At 39.7% G+C, this 20,319-nt stretch overlaps 1 protein-coding gene across 1 annotated transcript in view; it reads left to right on the top strand.

The window, feature by feature from the left end:
• The first annotated feature begins 1,328 nt into the window (after positions 1-1,328).
• The window catches only part of CRCP (CGRP receptor component), a 30,900-nt gene continuing 11,909 nt past the window's right edge, over positions 1,329-20,319 (top strand). The window contains exons 1-4 of the mRNA XM_084880752.1: positions 1,329-1,563; positions 9,247-9,283; positions 11,753-11,851; positions 12,326-12,420. Of these exons, the coding sequence (XP_084736878.1) occupies positions 1,556-1,563; positions 9,247-9,283; positions 11,753-11,851; positions 12,326-12,420 (239 nt within the window). The 5' untranslated portion in view covers positions 1,329-1,555. The remainder of the gene's footprint in view (positions 1,564-9,246; positions 9,284-11,752; positions 11,852-12,325; positions 12,421-20,319) is intronic.

The raw sequence follows: 20,319 nt of genomic DNA, 5'->3' as shown, positions 1-20,319 counted from the left end.
TCCCCAAATCAAACAGCCCCTATGAAAATGATGGCGGTAAAAAGAATCACAGGCTGACCAATTGCATAGCCTCCACAATATTCTGGAATAATGGAGTGCTTAGCAAGAACCTTGAAAAGAGAATGAGTTTAGTATATAATAACGGATAGAACTGTAACAAAGGAGAAAAAAATTACCAATTAACTCATCTAAAGACACCCACCACTTAATATTTTGACACATTTCCTTCCAGCCTTTTTTTTTTTTTAAACAAGCACCAGTCCTATTTTTTTTAAAAAAATATATTTTTATTGATTTCAGAGAGGAAGGGAGAGAGAGATAGAAACATCATTGATGAAAGAGAATCATTGATTGGCTGCATCCTGCATACCCCACACTGGGGATTGAGCCCACAACCTTGGCATGTGCCCTTTACCAGAATCGAACCCATGACCCTTCAGTTCCCAGGTTGACCCTTTATCCACTGAGCCAAACTGGCTAGGTCTTTAGGGAATATTTCAAACACACACACACACACACACACACACACAAAAAAAAAAAAAAATCCAGAAGATAACAGATATCAAACTTTCACCCCTGCTTTATAAAAATACATAAGAATTTGGTTAGGTAGCTCTACCTCCCAAACTCTTAAGTATTTTATTCCCTTTGTGTTATTTTTCTTTACACAATTAGGGTCACACCACATCATTTCCTACCTTTAAAAATCCTATCTTGAGCATTTCCTCAACATACCAAATATGCCCCATGACTCTTCATGGTAGCATACAATATTATATTGTATGACTGAAACATTATTTACTCACTACTGTTAGGCATTTGGGCTATTTCCGAGCAAAAACATATCACTACACGTCATCTTTCAAAGAACCTGATAATTCCCTTTGGATAAATTCCTAGAAAGGCCAGAAGGTCAGGGACTGTCTGATGTTAAAGGTCTTTATGCCTACTTTATTTTTATTTTTCCAAATAGCTCTCAAGGAAGAATGGGAACAGGGAGAAGGTAGGTTAGGATTATTATTATTATTATTATTATTACAATACCTTTTAAACCTTTTTATTAACTTATAACACACACACACATAAAAGCGGACATAAGTGTACATCTCACTGAATTTGCAGCAAAAAACACACCGAGTGCCCAGCAATCAGATCATGAAATAGAACATTCCCAGCAGCCCTGAGCCGCCTCTTTTCCAGCGCAACACTGCTCTCAGAGGGGCTGGGCTTTCACAGGACTATTAAGGAGATGACGTCTTTGGAACCTTAGTGTATTAACATTTTCCTAGACCACGGAACTATAAGCTAAGTCCTGCCTGCAAACGCTAGTCAAGCTGAAGTCCGGCTGAGCGAAGAGCAAGCCCAGGGGACAGCCGGGGAGGCGGGGCGCGCACCACCGCGATCCTGCTGGGTCCTCCAGACTCCCGGCGTGCAGCGCGGCGGTCCCGGCGTGCACCGCGGCGCTCGGAGGCGGAAGCGGCAAGGTGTGCTGCGCCGACGGCGGGAGCGAGGCTCGTGGCTCGCAGACGGCCGGAGGCGGCGCGGCGGGGTCGGCATGGAAGTGTGAGTCACCCGGTGCGCGTTCCGGCTGTCCGCCGAGCCTCACCGCGGGGGACGGGACGGCTAGGAGCTGGGAGCTGAGAGGCGTGGGCTGGGCGGCCTCGCGGGCGGCGGGTGGGGAGGGCCACGTGCAGGGAGGCGGGGCGGAAGGAGACGCGCTCTGCCCCTCGGAACCGCCGTCCGCACGCCCATCCGGTGCCCGGTGCCTTTCAGTGAGCCTTCTCCCCCCTCATTCATCTGCTGGCGTGCCGAGGTCGCAGGGGTGATCCCGGCCCGTCTCCGGGCCTTGGGCCCCGGAGGTTCCTGGAGGAGAGAAGGATCCTCTTGGCGGGGTGGGGGGCTCCTGGGAGCCCTGACTGAGGAGGTGCTCTCCCAGCGGGTGGAGGAGCCGGGAGCTCTTCAAGGGAAGGGGCGGGTTTTCTGGGAGGAAGACAGTGCTTGGGCCCCGATTGTGACCGCAGACCCGGAGGCTGAGTGTGTGCAGGGGGAGTAACAGTCGTTCCAGCAGTTTAACTCCACATGGTCTTTTCCATGTTGGCTCGTCGTATCGCCTGCAAATGGAAGTTTTTTTTTTGTTTTTTTTTATATAGGCACAACGATATTATGTTTGTCTTTGGCACTGATAATTGAATACTCAATATTTTATGTTCTTTTGCCTCATACTTAATGGTTGTATGCACTACTATTTTTCACACTTTAAAAAAATACACATCCAGCCGAAATCGGTTTGGCTCAATGGATGGAGCGTCGGCCTGCGGACTGAGGGGTCCCGGGTTCGATTCCGGTCAGGGGCATGTACCTTGGTTGCGGGCACATCCCCAGTAGGGGGTGTGCAGGAGGCGGCTGATCGATGATTCTCTCTCATCTATGTTTTTAACTCTCTATCCCTCTCTCTTCCTCTCTGTAAAAAAATCAATAAAATACTTTTTTTTAAATACACATCTAATATGTATATGTGCCTGAAGTGAAAGCTTCATGAAACAGTCTTACTGAACGCTCTGATGCTATCCTGTCAAACCTACGCAAAAAGAGGAGGCTTTGGCTAGAAATAAATGACAACGATTTACTTAAGGTTTTTAGAGGTTGCTAACTGGAAAACCTGGAAGGGCTCCCAAGAAGAAAGAAAAGTTAAATTCTTTTTTTTTTTTTTTAATATATTTTATTGATTTTTTTTACAGAGAGGAAGGGAGAGAGATAGAAAGTTAGAAATATCGATGAGAGAGTCATCGATCAGCTGCCTCTTGCACACCCCCCACTGGGGTTATGCCCGCAACCAAGGTACATGCCCTTGACTGGAATCGAACCCGGGCCCTTCAGTCCCCAAGCCGACGCTCTATCCGTTGAGCCAAACCGGTCTCGGCGAAAAGTTAAATTCTTATAGTAAAAGTCATATCCTTGAGAATAATCAATCCTGCATTCTTTTTTTTTTTTTTAAAGATATATTTTATTGATTTTTTACAGAGAGGAAGGGAGAGAGATAGAGAGTTAGAAACATCGATGAGAGAGTCATCGATCAGCTGCCTCTTGCATACCCCCCACTGGGGATATGCCTGCAACCAAGGTACATGCCCTTGACCAGAATCGAACCTGGGACCTTTCAGTCCACAGCTGATGCTCTATCTGCTGAGCCAAACCGGTTTCTGCTGTGTTCACTCTTTTATTATTGGATTTATTATACATAGTTACGAAAATGGATGGTATTTATTTCTGTAGCACCTTCATTTTATAGCTGGAAATACTGAGGTTTAAAGAAGTTAGCTAATAATGTAGGTTCTATAACACTTCAGTAACAGGACTGGAAAGAGGATATTTGTTTGTTAACTCCCAAAAGAATGCTACAAGTGAAATTGTTCATGGACTGCCACCCAGTTTTTTTGAACCAGACTTTAGTTTTCCAGAACATGACTTACATTGATAACATAGGTTGAACATAAGAGAATTTGAGCAATTCCATTCGTCACTGCTTTCATAACAGTTAACTATGTGGCAATCGGTAGCACTGTTTGCATGGGCTTTTTGTGTGTGTTTCTAAGGAAAGTCTGCTAATAGATCATTTTGTTCTGTTTTTCAGAATTTGGTTTTACAAAGTAGTTGTTTACATCCATTAAATTGACTCAGCAAGTTAAGCAAATTGTACAGGTTAAATTTCAAACAGCAAGTCAACTTCAGTCAGTTAATTCATTACTTAAGGAAATTAAGTGACTGCCTGCCTTTAAGTATAGATTTAGACAGTCTTTAAAATTCACTTGGAATATTTGCTTTAAACACCTGTAAATAAATTCAATAATATTCTAAGTCTGATAAGAGAATATGAAATTTTGTGTAGATGGGCATATTACATAATACTGAAATGTTAGCTATGGAGTAGACAATTCCTGCTCAGTAGGGATCAACAGCTTGTAAATATGATCGACAGGTATGGATTTTAGTTACCTTAAAAAACATTGGGGCAAAATGCATTTTATACCCTCAGTTATAAGTTATATTAATGTCTTTTTTTTTTTAACCACATGTAATTCTTTAGTTTTACATTTCCACTTTTCTCAACATGTTAACTTGAAAATTTTCAAACCCATAGAACAGTTGCAAAAAGAGCACCAGTCACTTTATATTTTTTACATAGTCATCATTTGTTAACATTTCGATACGAACCTCTGGTTTTGGTGGTACCAGTAGCACATGGATACTTAAACAGATACTGCATCCTGCAGACTCTGGCTGGCAGAAGATGACTTACTCATTAATTCTTTAATAATAAGATAATGTTTTTAAACTCAGCTAATAGAGTAAATGCTAATATATGTTAAGCACTCCTTTATTCAGTAAATTATCAATGAGTGTATAATATCTATCTTTTATTAAGTTCTTCCTAAATGAACTATTTACCAAGAAAAAAATTTAAGGCTTTTTTTTTTAAAATATATTTTATTGATTTTTGTACAGAGAGGAAGGGAGAGAGATAGAGAGTTAGAAACATCAATGAGAGAGAGTCATTGATCAGCTGCCTCTTGCACACCCCCCACTGGGGATATGCCCGCAACCAAGGTACTCGACCTTGACTGGAATCGAACCCGGGCCCTTCAGTCCCCAAGCCGATGCTCTATCCATTGAGCCAAACCGGTCCCAGCTTTTTTTTTTTTTTTTTCTGAAGAAGTTATTGTAACCACCACTAAGTGTCAGGTTGTAGGAAAGAGGACATAGTGAGATTTAACAAACATTAACTTACCAAGCTGTCTATTTAACAGCATCAATAATGATGAGTTTAAAAACATTATCTTACTATTAAAGAATTAATGAGTAAATCAGCTTCCAAAACCAGAGGTTCGTTAAAAAAAACACGAGAGAGGGTTTCTGTCCTTTGGATATTGGTTCTAGAATAGGCTGATGGTGTTTTTTGGATTCTTGCATTACAATGTTGACTTGGGCAATGAGGCATTAACTTGAAAGAGCCAGGAACAGATTTCCAAGGGGATGGACTATTTTGCATAATGATTTGGAAATGAAGTTGTAACAGGGGCACCTGGGATGGATCCATTACCCTTGAGGAAAATAACAGTTGTATTTTTCCCAGTCCAGTTTGTTCCAGGCAGTGATGGCATAGTTGCTGTGTATTTTAGGGCACTCAGGGAGCAGTAATTCAATTTCAAGCAAAGATAGGGCTGACTTCCTGACTAAGTAGGCAATGATGACATATGATTTGATTTGTCATTTTCAATTTTAAAAGAACCAAATCACATATATTGATTATGCATTGTCCTTCCTGTGTTCCATTCCTTTTAAATATGATATTTGTGAGCTCATGGTTATTTGGGCCAAGCAGCACTTTTGTGAAATCTCAGCTATTTGTTGAATGAATACTTACCAAAATGTAGCATTTGGTAAGCTTCACATGCTTATTTGATTACAGTGCTGACAGCATTGTGCTGATGACCAAGGCTTAAGTCAGATCCTTGTGTTAACTGCCTACTAGTTTTGCTTTACATATTGACTGGGGAAATGACCCATATGTTTGACCCATGTTTTTGAATTTTTGTGTCATCATTTTCATATATAGCCTCACTCCTGGTTTAAGAACATACAGTAGTCTTTGTTGCACATTATGTCAAGCCCACACTCCTTCCTGAAGTTTTAGGATTCTGCATTACTGGTTTCCATTTGTACAGTCCAGTCTTATTTTTCTTTCTATTTATTTATTTATTTATTTATTTATTTATTTATTTATTTTATTAATAAACCTTTATTGTTCATATTATTACAAAAGTTCCTCATTTTTTTCCCCCTCCACCAGGTTCCTACCCCACCCTCTGCCCTTTCCCCACCTCCCATTGTCCTCATCCATAGGTGCACAGTTTATGTTCAGTCTCTTCCCTCACCCCCCACTCCCCTTTTTCTGAGAATCATCAGTCCACTCCCTTTCCATACCTCTGATTCTATTATATTCAACAGTTAATATTGTTCATCAGGTTTTTTAATTCCCTTGGTGGTTTTTTTTTTTTTTAAATTGGCTTCCAAAGGGGAGTTTAAGGTCAAAAGGAGTTTCGGGTGTGCCCAGATCCTATTCATCAAAATCTGGGTAAGCTCCTTATTTTTAATTTATTTTTAATTTTTTAATTTTTTAAAAAAATATATATTTTATTGATTTTTTACAGAGAGGAGGAGAGAGGGATTGAGAGCTAGAAACGTCGATGAGAGAGAAATATCGACCAGCTGCCTCTTGTGCACCCCCTACCGGGGATGTGCCTGCAACCAATGTACATGCCCTTGTCCGGAATCGAACCTGGGACCTTTCAGTCCACAGACCGATGCTCTACCACTGAGCCAAACCAGTTTCAGCAGCTCCTTATTTTTTAGTGCAAGATTTACCATATCGAGACCTGGATGAGTCAAGGTCCTATTTGTTCCTCATTCCAAGCACATGGATTAAGAAATCAGTACTGATAAGAGGATTCTGCCAGAGCCCTCGGGCTCAGCTGATACGAATTAAAAGAATGTCCATATGCCTTCTCAGGCGGCTCTCTACATCTCACCTTTTTTACTAATTAAAACAAAATTTAAACATCAATAATAGGGCTCTAAAATTAAAAACAATTGCAAACAATGCCAATGCAAAAACTAAACCACATACATGTTATTTTCAAAACTTGAATGTCAAGAGCAAAACTCTGGCTATTAAGTAATAACAACAATGCACCGAAACTGGTTTGGCTCAGTGGATAGAGCTTCGGCCTGTGGAATGGAAGGTCTCGGGTTTGGTTCCAGTCAAGGGCATGTACCCTAGTTGCGGTCACATCCCCAGTAGGGGGTGTGCAAGAGGCGGCTGATCGATGTTTCTCTCTCATCGATGTTTCTAACTCTATCTCTTCCTCTTCCTCTCTGTAAAAAATCAATAAAAAAATATATTAAAAAAAATAACAATGCCAATGCCAAACAACAAAATGAGAAATCAGAATTATGGACATATTAATATTTTTAGCTACTAAATGAATCTCTTTTGTTGCTGGTGTAGATTTACTCAGAGTCCTTGGACTTGCTGCACAAGACTTTGCAAATGACTGGAAGCTAACAGATGCTAGAATGAGCAGGAACATGATTAAAGAAGTAGCTTCCACTTCAGTCTTTAATTTCTTCAGAGGACTCCATGTTGGCACCTAAGTCCCTTGCGTAACCTTCTGTTTTCTTCTCGCACTTTGCTGTCGTCTGGGCAACTCTCAGTCCTTTTGGGTGAAGGGACACAGGAGCTTCTCTGAGTCCATTGTGATGACGGACATAACACTCTGGTACCCAAATTGGCTGCATTGCTCCTTTTTTCCTTTCATTTTGAACCCAGGGTTCGACCCCACAACACTCTGGGCCTGGCTGCTGCTGCTCCAGGCCTTGCTGCTCCGGGCCTGGGCTGCTGCTGCTCTGGGTGTGGCTGCTCTGGGCCTGGCTGCTCTGGGCCCAGCTGCTGCTGCTGCTCCAGGCCTGGCTGCTGCTGCTCTGGGCCTGGCTGTTCCAGGCCTGGCTGCTCAGGCACAGTCAGTTAAGCTTACTACTGTGTGACCTTAAGCAAATTTTAAAATCTTTGAGCCTCAATTGAATCTATAAAGAAGAAATAATAGCTCCTGTATCACAGGTTTTTTAATGAGAATTAAGTGAAATAACATTTGTATTTTTAAAATAATAGCCTCCATTTAGGGAGATCTTAATAAGTATCCAAAGTATGCTATACTTCTAAAATTTGTTGTCTCTTTGTAAAAGGCGAAAGATTTATGCGATCTGAAGAGAAACCAGAGTATTTTTGTTGTCTCTTTGCAACCTTATCATAGCTTTATGGCGTAGGATGAAGTGGTGGTGGTGGTAGTAGCACAGGTAGCGGTGATAATAGATGGCATAAAGTACCTCTGTTCCAGGTTCTTTACATATTTCTATTTAGTCCTATTAAACATTCTTATGAGATTGGTACTATAATTGCTATTTTATAGATGAGGAAATTTAAGCACAGAGAGAGGCTTAGAAACTTGCCTAAGTTTATAATGTACATAGTGAATGTATAGTGGAGCTGCACTTTTAGGTACCAGTTTATCCTTATTTATTTATTTATTTATTTATTTATTGTCTATTTGTTTTAGATGAGGAAACCTTAGAGGGGTCGATTAACTCACTAAAACTCATATACCTTATAAGTAGCTGGGCCATAATATGAATCCAGATTTGTCTGATTTAAAAACTGTTTATAATTATTATACTAGACTTTCTTTAGATTATTAAAAACAATAAATACTTTCTGTTGTTGTATCATAGAATGGATCAATTTAATTCAAGTCACATCGCTGTGCTCATTCATAAATGAAAGATGACATTTTGCCTTGACTGTTACACAGGGGAGCCAGGCTTTTGACCTCTGCTTAACACATGAACTGTACCTGTTGACCTGAAATGGAAAATGAACATCTTTATGTAGTTTTGTTGATATCTGCCAAGATTTCTGACATGCTGGAATTCCCAGCGGTGATGCTAGTGTTAAGGATCCCGTTTCTGGCGATTCAGCAGGAGGACTTGGGCTGCCCAAGATGTCAGTAGCTGATGGAAGGCAGATGGTACTGGGAAGAGGCCATGGCTGTGGGATGAGAAGCACGTAGACTAGGGATAAGTTGAGTATTTTAATCACCTACCTGGTGATGGATGTGTGGTATACAATGGCTGTAAAAAGGAAAGTATGCTCTAAAATCGTTCATTCTCAGTTAAACCAGTGGGACTTGGGGCATTTCTCCTAAAAGTTGTAGTCCCTAAATTCCTGAACTGGACTACTGTATTTTTAAAAATTAATAAAATTTTAAAATTCTTACCCTAGGATATTTTTTCCATTGATTTTTTTTTTTCTTTAGTGAAAGGGAGGAGGGAATGGGGGAAGAGGAGAGAGAGAAAGAGAAAGAGAGAGAAAAGAACATCAGTGTGAGAGAGCTACATCTACTGGTTGCCTCCCACACCCAACTGAGGCTGGGGATCAAACCTGCAACCAAGGTATATGCCCTTGACCGGGAATTGAACCTGTGACCCGTTGGTCCTTGGGCTAATGCTCTAACCATTGAGTCATACCCGCCAGGGCTGGACTACTGAATATTGACAGAGGAATTATTACATAGATATTTAATTTACACAAAATGATTTGAACCCAGACTGTGATAATTTACTTTTCTTTTGCAGGAAGGATGCCAATTCTGCGCTGCTCAGTAACTATGAGGTAAATAGCTTTGAAGTATTTTCCTCTTTGATGGTTTTGTTCTTTGCTTTCGAAGATTATTGAATTAACTGTAGTTAGAAATGACTGAATTAATTTGGATTTTCCACTTTAAAAAATGACAGATGTCACTACCTTGTAACATCCTAAGCTTGGTAAATTACATTAATTCAGAAAACTGGGAAGACTTTAGTGTACAGTAGGCAATCTGAAATTGGGAAAAATATCCTCAGATGAGGATTAACAAAAAAAAAAGGGGGGGGGATGCTAGGACTTAATAAGTAAAGTATCCCCACAGGAGGAAAACATGTGTATTAGTGTTAAGAAGCACATCTGAAAATTTTAGATCTTTATAGGGAAGGCTTCATGAAGAATAGAAGCATCTATTTTGGAACTCTTTCAGCAAATTTCTATTAAAATATATATACTTTTTCTTAATTACCACTCTTATAAAATACTTCTATGTCATTATTTTGATCCTCATAATAGTCTCATAAATATTAAAATCTTCATTTTGAAAGTGAGAGCTTAGTTGACTCACAATTATCATCAATACTTTAATAAGAACTAACAGATTGGGGATTTGGGGGCTGAGGAGTTAGATTGGGGAAAGGGAGGAAAGAAGGAAAGAGGTTGGTGAGGGGGAGACATAAAATTATTCTGCCTACCTTCCATTTTGTCTGGATCTTGTTTGGTACTAGTAAAATCATTTGATAGGTTAATTCCCGGTGTAGGAAGAGCCATTCATACGTACATTCATTGTCTATTTTTTATATGTCAGAGTCTAAACTCAAAGACTTGTAGGAGACTTGGGTCTCCACTGTGTGATATATTAGTTAATCGAAGGTAGTTGAGTTAACACAGTTGGCCATATTCCTCTCTCCAAAGATTCATCTTAAATGGTTTTTTTTTTTTTAATATATTTTTTTGATATTTTACAGAGAGGAAGGGAGAGAGAGATAGAGAGCTAGAAACGTCAATGGAGAGAAACATTGACCAGCTGCCTCTTGCATACCCCCCACCGGGGATGTGCCCGCAACCAATGTACATGCCCTTGGCTGGAACTGAACCTGGGACCTTTCAGTCCGCAGACCGACGCTCCACCACTGAGCCAAATCGGTTTCGGCCATCTTAAATGGTTTCTGCTCATAACAGGAAGAAATAGTAGTTGTTGGTTAAGCCATTGGCTTTTAGGAATTTCCTTTTCCATTTTGAACTCTGCTATGTGTTTGGGTGTTTTATCCATTGGAGAAATATTGATTGCCTTAATTGGGTCTCATGCCACTATTTCTGAAAATGACAGGCAGGCAAGGAGTTGCATTGTATCTAGTAATGGCCTATGAATCTGTGAACCTATACTACTTCCCTGAATTTTCTGTAAAATCTCTAAAACAGGAGAGAGATATACTCTCCACACCCTTCTTAACACTAATACACATGTTTTTCTCTTGTGGGGATACTTTACTTATTAAGTCCTATAGCATTCCCCCCCCCCCTTTTTTTTTTTTTTGTTAATCCTCATCTGAGGATATTTTTCCCACTGATTTTTACTGAGAGTGGAATGGGAGGGAGGGAGGAAGAGAGGAAGAGAGAGAGCAAGAAACTGGGAGGTAGAGAAGAGAATTAGAGAGAGGGAGAGAGAAAAAGGAAGGGAGAGAGGAAGACAGAGGGAGAGAGGGAGGAAGGGAGGGAGAGGAGAAAAACAGCGACATGAGAGAGACACATCAATTTGGTTGCCTTACGAATGGGGCTAGAGATCAAATCTATAACCCAGGCACGTGCCCTTGACCGTAAATCGAACCTAAGACCCTTCAGTGTGCAGGCTCACACTGTATCCACCAAGCAACACCAGCCAGGGTCCTCCTCCCCTCTTTTTTGTAAACAATATTTTGGCACTTGCCCAAAATAAAGTATACTAGATTTTCATATTAGAGAGGTAGAATCCATTTATTTTTAATTTTTTTAAAAAAATTGATTTTATGGAGAAAGGGAGAGGAAGCGAAAGATAGAAACATCAGTGATGAGAAAGAATCACTGATTGGCTGCCTCTTGCATGTCCCACACTGGGGATCCAGCCCACAACTCCGGCATGTGCCCTGAACTGGGAATTGAACCATGACCTCCTGGTTCATAGGTTGATGCTCAACCACTGAGCCATGCCAGCTGGGTTAGAATCTGTTCTTTTAAAAATTATTTATTTTAGCAAAATTTACATTTAAATACTCAAAATATTTTTGAGATCAGAATATGGTAGGAAACATTGAAATATTTTAAGTAAACTAATGAATTTGAATTATTTGACTTAGATAAAAATATTTTTCAAAGATCACATATTTCTTGGATTCATATTTGCTCTAATAGTTGCAAGAGTTGGGGCGTACTATTTTGTTTATCTTCAAAATCAATGGCCTTGGAAGAGATTTATTTCTTAAACTTCTCTAATTTAAAAATCTTTTGTATATTTCTCCCTAGGTGTTCCAGTTACTAACTGATCTGAAAGAACAACGTAAAGAGAGTGGAAAGAATAAACACAGTACTGGACAACAGAACTTGAATACTATCACCTATGAAGTAAGCCTAGGCTTTTGGAGGGTCTACCTGAACTATCTTTTTTGTTTTTGTTTTTTTAATATATTTTATTGATTTTTTACAGAGAGGAAGGGAGAGGGATAGAGAGTTAGAAACATCAATGAGAGAGAAACATTGATCAGCTGCCTCCTGCACAACCCTACTGGTGATTTTCCCACAACCAAGGTACATGCCCTTGACTGGAATCGAACCTGGAACCCTTCAGTCCCCAGGCTGACGCTCTATCCACTGAGTCAAATCAGTCAGGGCTCTTCTTTCTTTTTAAGATCAGAAAAGTTTTCTTCTGAAATTTCATTATTCTTTCTGTTCCAGTTACTGGTTTACTTTTTGAGGAATTCCTATTATATGAAGATGGACTCTCCTGAAGGCATTTGTTTTACAGAAGATTTTTATAACAAAATTGTAGAATACTAAATTATTTCTCATTTGGATTTGATTTTTCCTTTTTTTTTGTAGACATTAAAGTACATATCAAAAACACCATGCAGTCACCAGAGTCCTGAGATTGTCAGGGAATTTCTCACAGCAATGAAAAGCCACAAGTTGACCAAGTAAGTAAAAATTATCATAAGGAGGAAGAATGACTCACAATGAAAATAACTTACAAAAGCCCCCTCAGAAACTATTTATATTTAATTGGGTCTTGAATTCTAATTAACTGTGTTCTTTTTTATTTTATTTTTTATATATTTTATTGATTTTTTTACAGAGAGGAAGGGAGAGAGATAGAGAGTTAGAAATAAACCTACCAGGGATGTGCCCACAACCAAGATACATGCTCTTGACTGGAATCGAACCTGGGACCCTTCAGTCCGTAGGCCAACGCTCTATCCACTGAGCCAAACCAGTCAGGGCAGTATGTTCTTTTTTTTTTTTTTTTTTTTTTTTAAACTGATTGAAGAGAAAGAGAAACATGGATTTATTATACCACTTATTTATGCATTCATTGCTTAATTCTTTTGTGTGAGGGAGTGTGTGTGTGTGTGTGTGTGTGTGTGTGTGTTAATCCTCACCTGAGAATATTTTTCCATTGCTTTCTAAGGAGGGTAGAAGGGAGAGAGGGAGGCAGAGAGAAACATCAGTGTGAGAGAGAGATATTAATTGGTTGCCTCTTGCACATTCCCTGACTGGGGCCAGGTTTCAAGCAACTGGATAGGGCTCATTGGTTGATTCTTACATGTGTTCTTTTTTTTTTTTTTTTTAAATAAGTTTTTATTTATCATATTATTACAAATGTTCCTTTTTTCCCCCCCACCATTGCTCTCCTCCACCAGGTTCCCACCCCACCTTCTGCCCTTTCCCCTCTCCCCATTGTCCTCATCCATAGGTGCACAGTTTATGTTCAGACTCTTCCCACGCCCTCCTCTCCCCTTTTCCCCAAGAATCGTCAGTTCACTCCCCTTCCATACCTCTGATTCTATTATATTCAACAGTTAATATTGTTCATCAGATTTTTTTAATTTCCTTGGTTTTTAGATTCACTTGTTGATAATTACGTATTTGTTGTTCATAATTTTTATCTTTGTTTACTTTCTCTTCTGAAAGAACCCTCTTCAGCAATTCATATAATTCTGGTTTGGTGGTGATGAACTCCTTTAGCTTTTTTTTATTAGTGAAGCTCTTTATCTGGCCTTCGATTCTGAGTGATAGCTTTGCTGGGGAGATTATTTTTGGCTGTAGGTTCTTGCTATTCATCACCTTGAATATTTCTTGCCATTCCCTTCTGGCCTGCATGGTTTCTGTTGAGAAATCAGCTGACAATCGTATAGGTGCTCCTTTATAAGTTACTACCTTCTTTGCTCTTGCTTCTTTTAATATTCTCTCTTTGTCTTTTGCTCTTGGAATTTTAATAATGATGTGTCTCGGTGTGGTCCTCTTTGGATTCCTTTTGTTTGGAGTTCTGTGCGCTTCCTGGACTTGTAAGTCTAATTCTTTCACCAGGTGGGGGAAGTTTTCTGTCACTATTTCTTTCAGTATGTTTTCGATATCTTGCTCTCTCTCATCTTCTGGGACCCCCATAATTCTGATGTTGGTTCGCTTGAAGTTGTCCCAGAGGTTTCTTACATTATCTTCAATTTTCTGGATTCTCTTGCCTTCTAGCTTCTATGGAGGAGTGTCTTCTGGCTCTTTATGTTCCAAATCTTTGACTTGATTCTTGCGATCTTCCCTTCTGTTTTTAGGACTCTGTAAAATATTTTTTATTTCAGACAATGTATTCTTTATTTCTTGTTGATCCCTTATCATTTCTTGTTGACTCCTTATTAATTCTAGTTGATCTCTTTTCATATCCTCATAGGCCTTATCCATCTTTTCTAGGAAATTCTTGAAAAACCTTATAAGCGTAGATTTGAACTCTATATCCAGACGCTTTTTGTCCTCCATTTCTTTCGTTTGTGATCTATTTTGTTGTCGCATTTCGCAGTTACAGACGGGCCAGGGTTTCAGGGTGGAGCCTGCAGCTTTGGCTTCAGATTCTTACATGTGTTCTTACCAGAGATCAAAACTGCAACGTTGGCCTATCAGGATGACATCCTAACCAACTGAGCTACCCAGTCAGGGCATCAATATGCTCTTTTAAAGTAATATTATGGTATTGGAGATGAGACAGCTGAAAATTCAATATAGGGATCCTTTTAGAGCCAGCAATAGAACATAGTGGGGTTTTTTAATCTCAAAAAAAATTTTTTTTAGTCCCAGTTCTATGATCTGTTCCATTACCCCTGTCAGTATTCAGACCAAATTGATTGAAAAATGGGGTTCACAGATTAAACTGCTTTTTATAAAGTTTATCAATTAAGGCATTTGACATTTGTTTTTTTGGCTTGGGGCAAAAATGGCTTAATAATATTCTGTCTGCTCTTCTAGAGCCCAGTTATTTTTCTTGGTGGTTTTCTTAAATAAGATAGGCTTGTAGGACTTAAAAACAATAATTAAGCCCTAGCTGGTTTGGCGCAGTGGATAGAGTGTTGGCATGTGGACTAAAGGGTCCCAGGGTCCCAGGTTCCATTCCGGTCAAGGGCACATGCCCGGGTTGTGGGCTTGATTCCTAGTTGGGGGTGTGCAAGAGGCAGCCAATTGATGATGTTATTTCTCTCCCTCTCCTTTCCTCTCTGAAATCAATAAAAATATATTAAAAATTTTTTTTTAAGGAATTAGATCAAGATTTTACATGAGAAGAAAACTACTCTTAGTCTTTTAGAATTAATACCAGAGCTGATACATTCCAAAAGTGTTTGTTATTTCATTTAGGACAATAAAAAATTTTCTTTTGGAGGAACCATTTGGCTCACAGTTGTAAGCTAAGTGCACTTTTTTACTTCAAAGAAAATATATTTCAAATGTGTGTATATACATCTGTGTGTATGAATGTGTGTGTATATAGTTTGTCTTGTTTTCAGCTGTAAAATACATAGAATATTAAATTTATCACCTCAGCCCTGGTCGGGTAGTTCATACATTGAAATAGTACTTAGTGGTGTTTTAATATAATTTTATATATTCCTATTTAATTTAGGAGTACAAAAATAGTCTTTTATGTTTCCCCAGAATTTTACCATTTCTTTTGCTCTTTATTTATTCCTGATGTTTCATGCTTACTTTTTACTATGTACTTCATTCAGCCTGAAGAACTTCCTTTAGCACTTCTTTTAGAACATGGCTACAAATTTTCTTTCAACAATGAATGTTTTCTTTAATTGCTGAAGGATAATTTCAGTGTGTTGAGAGTCTTTCAGTGCTTTAATGATGCTAATAAAGTGGCTTCTGACTGTCATGGTTTCTGATGAGTAATCTGTAATCATGTAAATATGTAATGTGTTGTTTTCCTCGTACAGCTTTTAATATTTTTTCTTGTCTATTTCTTACCAAATTTGTGAAGTCTGGGTCCATTATTTCTTGAAATATTTGTTCTGCTTTAATCTCATTCTCCTTTCTTCTCAAGCTCCAAAGGTGCAACTGTGAGAACTTTGATAATTGTTCTTACAGGTCCCCAAGGCTCTGTTCTCTCTCTTTTTCTTTTCTCTTCTTTTCTTTTCTTTTTTTAATATATATTTTATTGATTTTTTTACAGAGTGGAAGGGAGAGGGATAGAGAGTTAGAAACATTATTGATGAGAGAGAAACATTGATCAGCTGCCTCCTGTATACCCCATACTAGGGATGTGCCTGCAACTAAGGTACAGGCCCTTGACCGGAATCTAACCTGGGACCCTTCAGTCGCAGGCTGATGCTGTATCCACTGAGCCAAACCAGTCAGGGCTCTCTTTTTTTAAATATGTATTTTTATTGATTTCAGAGACGAGATGGGAGGGAGTGAGATAGAAACATCAATGATGAGAAACAATGATTTGCTGTCTCCTGCACAACCTATACTGGGGATCGAGCCTGCAACCTGGGCATATGCCCCGACCGGGAATTGAACCGGCGACCTCCTGATTCCTGGGTCTACGTTTAACTGATGAGCCACACTTGACTGGGCTCTCTCTTTCTTTTTTATAGAAAAGGAAACTTTTTATTAACATTTTCCAAACAATCTATATGCTTATCACTCTCATTCTTAGTTGGAGCATGTGTGACCACATTGACACAAAAAGCTTTGGATAATAGAAACACAAGGCAGGGATCAGGACTTAGGGAAGGGAGCAGGGAGGAAAAAAATGATGCATCACCTTCTAAATGTACTTTGTCACAAAGATAGAGATCTCAGTCTACAGAAGTTGCATGTAGTTTGAGCTGGACTGCATCTTCTCATGTGACAGTATTTTCTTTCAATTTGCGGTTCTTTTATAGACTATCAGAGATTACAGAGCAGTCCTGTCCAATAGAACTTTCTGTGACAGCCGAAACCGGTTTGGCTCAATGGATAGCCGTAGGGGTGTCGAACTCAATCAGAGAAGGGGCCAAAATCTAAAATCCAGCCTAAATCGTGGGCCGAATGGTTTACTGAACAGTCATAAACTGACAATGTCATAAACTGACAGCGGAGTGCAGTGATGACAGCGCGGTGCGGGCCACATTGCAAGGCCTGGCGGGCTGGATTTGGCCCGCGGGCCTTGTGTTTGACACGTGGGTTAGAGCGTCAGCTTGGGGACTGAAAGGTCCCGGGTTCGATTCCGGTCAAGGGCATGTACCTTGGTTGCGGGCATATCCCCAGTAGGGGGTGTGCAAGAGGCAGCTGATCGATGACTCTCTTATCGATGTTTCTAACTCTCTATCTCTCTCCCTTCCTCTCTGTACAAAATCAATGAAATATATAATATATATATTTAAAAAAAAAAAAACTTTCTGTGATAATGGCAATATTTCTCTGCTCTATCCTACACTGTAGCTTCTAGCCACATGTAACTGTTGATAATTTTATTTTTTTAAAAATATGTTTTTGTGGGGTTTTTTTGAGAGGAAGGGAGAAAAATGAAGAGATAGAAACATCAATGAGAAAAACATCATTGATTGGCTGCCTTCTGCATGTTCCCTTTCTGGGGGTTGAGCCTGCAATCCAGGCATGTGCCCTGGACTGGAATCCAACCAGTATCTCTTGGTTCCTGGGTGGATGCTCAACCACTGAGCCACACCGGCTCAATCATTTTAAATATGGCTACAGAGGAGTTTTATTTTTAGTTTTATTTAATTTTAATTCAATTTAAGTATTTTAATAAAAGTTTTATTTATTTCAGAGAGGAAGGGAGAGGAGAGACAGAAACATCGATGATGGAGAATCATTGATCAGCTGCATTTTGCATGGCCCCCACCGGGGCTTGAGCCTAAACCCAGGCATGTGCCCTGACCAGGAATTAAACTGTGACCTCCTTGCTCATCGGCTGCCACTCAACCACTGTGCCACACCGGCTGGCAAATTTAAGTATTAATAGTCATATATAATCAGTTGCTGACATGTTGAACAGGGCATTTATAAAACAGAGGTATGTATAATACCTCTTTGATTGACTTCATCTCACAGCCATATGCAGAATTCAAGTGCCCTTTACAAATCGTTTGCTGAATGATTCTAAAGTTTTATGGCAGCCCTCGCCCCAAAACCAGACAATTCAATTCCTTTCTGTATGTTCATGTTGCTGTTTAAGCTGGGGCCCCAGCACTGGAGCTCAAAGCAAGTAAGTCTCTGTGGGCCCTTTAAGAGGAACCCCTAGGACTTCAACAGCTCTCTTCTTTTTTTAAAAAATATATTTTATTGATTTTGTACAGAGAAGAAGGGAGAGAGATAGTTAGAAACATCGATGAGAGAGAGTCATCGATCAGTTGCCTCCTGCACACCCCCTACTGGGGATATGCCCACAATCAAGGTACATGCCCTTGACCGGAATCGAACCCGGGTCCCTTCAGTCCCCAAGCCGATGCTCTATCCATTGAGCTAAACCGGTTTCGGCAACAGCTCTCTTTCTTACTCAGCCATAATCCCTGCTGGTTTTCAAAGCCAGAAGTTATGGGGACTTCTTTCTGGCTCTGGAATCCTGGGCTGGAGGGCATGGTTTGGAGCTGGGATACCTCATTCTTCAAAGGGGACCTCACAGCTGTGATGCCCTTCCCCATTTTTTCCCCTTCGATTTATTATTTTATTTTTATTTAATTTTTTTATTAAGCTATCACATATTTGTCCTCAACCCCCCCATTCCAATCCCCCACCCCTTCCCACTCATGCTACCACCCCCCTATTGTCCTTGATCACTGATTAGGCTCATAAGTGTGCACCTAAGTCCTGTGGTTGATCTCTCCCTTTTATCCCCACCCTCCCTTTGAGGTCCAACAGTCTGATCCATGGCTCCTAATCTCGGTCTGTTCTTGTTTATCAGTCTATGTTGTTCACCATTTCCCCTAGATGAGTGAGATCATGTCCTACTGGAAATATAAGAATAAAAAATGAGACAAGCAATAATGGTTATGCTGAGAGGCATATGAATCAGTCTGTAATGAGTTTCTTTCTGGGCCAACAGTTCTTTTGAGATCCAATTTCAATGTCAAACAGTTCCTTCTGTGTATATGTCAGCAACGATATTTCAGTTCTGGATGGTGGGCAAATGGTGGTAATGCAGGTCCGACCCTCTCTGGTTTGGTCCTGGGCAACCTGCAGTGACACACAGCTGCTGACTGCTATTATGGCAAGGCGTCGTCAGCGTCTTCCATCTCTGGGCTGCTTCTCTTCTGTCTTCATGGTTGGAGTAGTCCTGTCAATTCCTCTCTGTTGCCAGAATTCACATGGTCTCGGAGTTGTTTTCTGAAAATATACAAACATATTCTCGACCAAAAGTTAATAAAGGAATATTTTCTATAAATTTGACTTGGGATCCTTTTTCATTTTTTGCCCAAATGATTTTCCTCTGACTTGTTTTGACACCATCTGTGTTTTTCATAGATGTTTTGCTGTTAGCATTACAATTAATTTTCTAAAGTACAAATTTTCTAGATGTAATTTACTTACAGGATATTTTTCCTTACATGATATTCTTCTACTTTCTCCCTTTTTTGATTTAAATATTAGGAGGCTTTTGAAAATTTTATAACGTAGTTTTGATAGCTTTTAAATTTTAATTTTTTGCACTATAATATGACTGCTTTAGGTTCACTTCCTATTGTGAGATTTTTATCATGAGATGAACTACCAATAAAAGTTTTAGTTAACACTTTAGGAACAGCTTTTTGTCCAGTGCAATTAATTTTTCTAGAATATTTGCTTATTTCAGTTAGCCAATTTAAATTATCTACTTGTCTACTATTTTACTATCAAATTTATTACTCTAAAACAATCTTATTTTACTGTGTAAATATTAGTGGAAAGGATTTATTTGCCTTCTTGAGTAGCCCTGACCATTCCCGGTGGTAGGCTGGATTTAGATATCAAAAACCCACTTCCCCACACTACGGGTACAAGACAACTCAAACAAGTCTTATTGTAGTGAGAAGGCAGCTGCTGTCAGCCAAGACTTCGTCTTTTACCCGGGTCCCGATTTGAGCTGGGCATGGGAAGTGAAGCAGCCATGGGGGCAGGAGACTCCCTCAGCAGGGGTGAGGGTTCAGGCCCCTGGCTCTTCCCCATTTTTAACTGCAACAGGTAGATTGGGACCAGCTTGCTTGTTCCATGTCTCTGCGCTTCCTATCAGTCTTTGCATGGCTGCTTTTTTATATCCTTAGTTATAGGACTTATGGTCAGCTAGACTTCAGGTGGTTCTCAGTGATGGTTGTTCTGTAGTTTAATTGTAATTTTGATGTGATCCAGGGAGAAGGCAAGTACAGCATTTATCTACTCTACAGTCTTGACTAGAAGCCTTTCCTAATTTTTCCATTGCTGCCCTTCTAAGTTTCAACCTTCTCTTGATTTCATGACTGTAGTCTCCATTGGGAAGGCAGCTATGCTCACCACTATAGCACCAACGCTATAGTCTCCATTTGAATTGATGACTGAAACAAAGTAATCAAAGTTTTTTTTTAACAGTTTCATGT

Source organism: Pipistrellus hanaki, assembly GCF_964339955.1.
Source record: "Pipistrellus hanaki genome assembly, chromosome: 4".
Classification (NCBI taxonomy): Eukaryota; Metazoa; Chordata; class Mammalia; order Chiroptera; family Vespertilionidae; genus Pipistrellus; species Pipistrellus hanaki.
The sequence above is the reverse complement of the archived record's forward strand: the minus strand, read 5'-3'. Positions and strand labels throughout refer to the sequence as shown.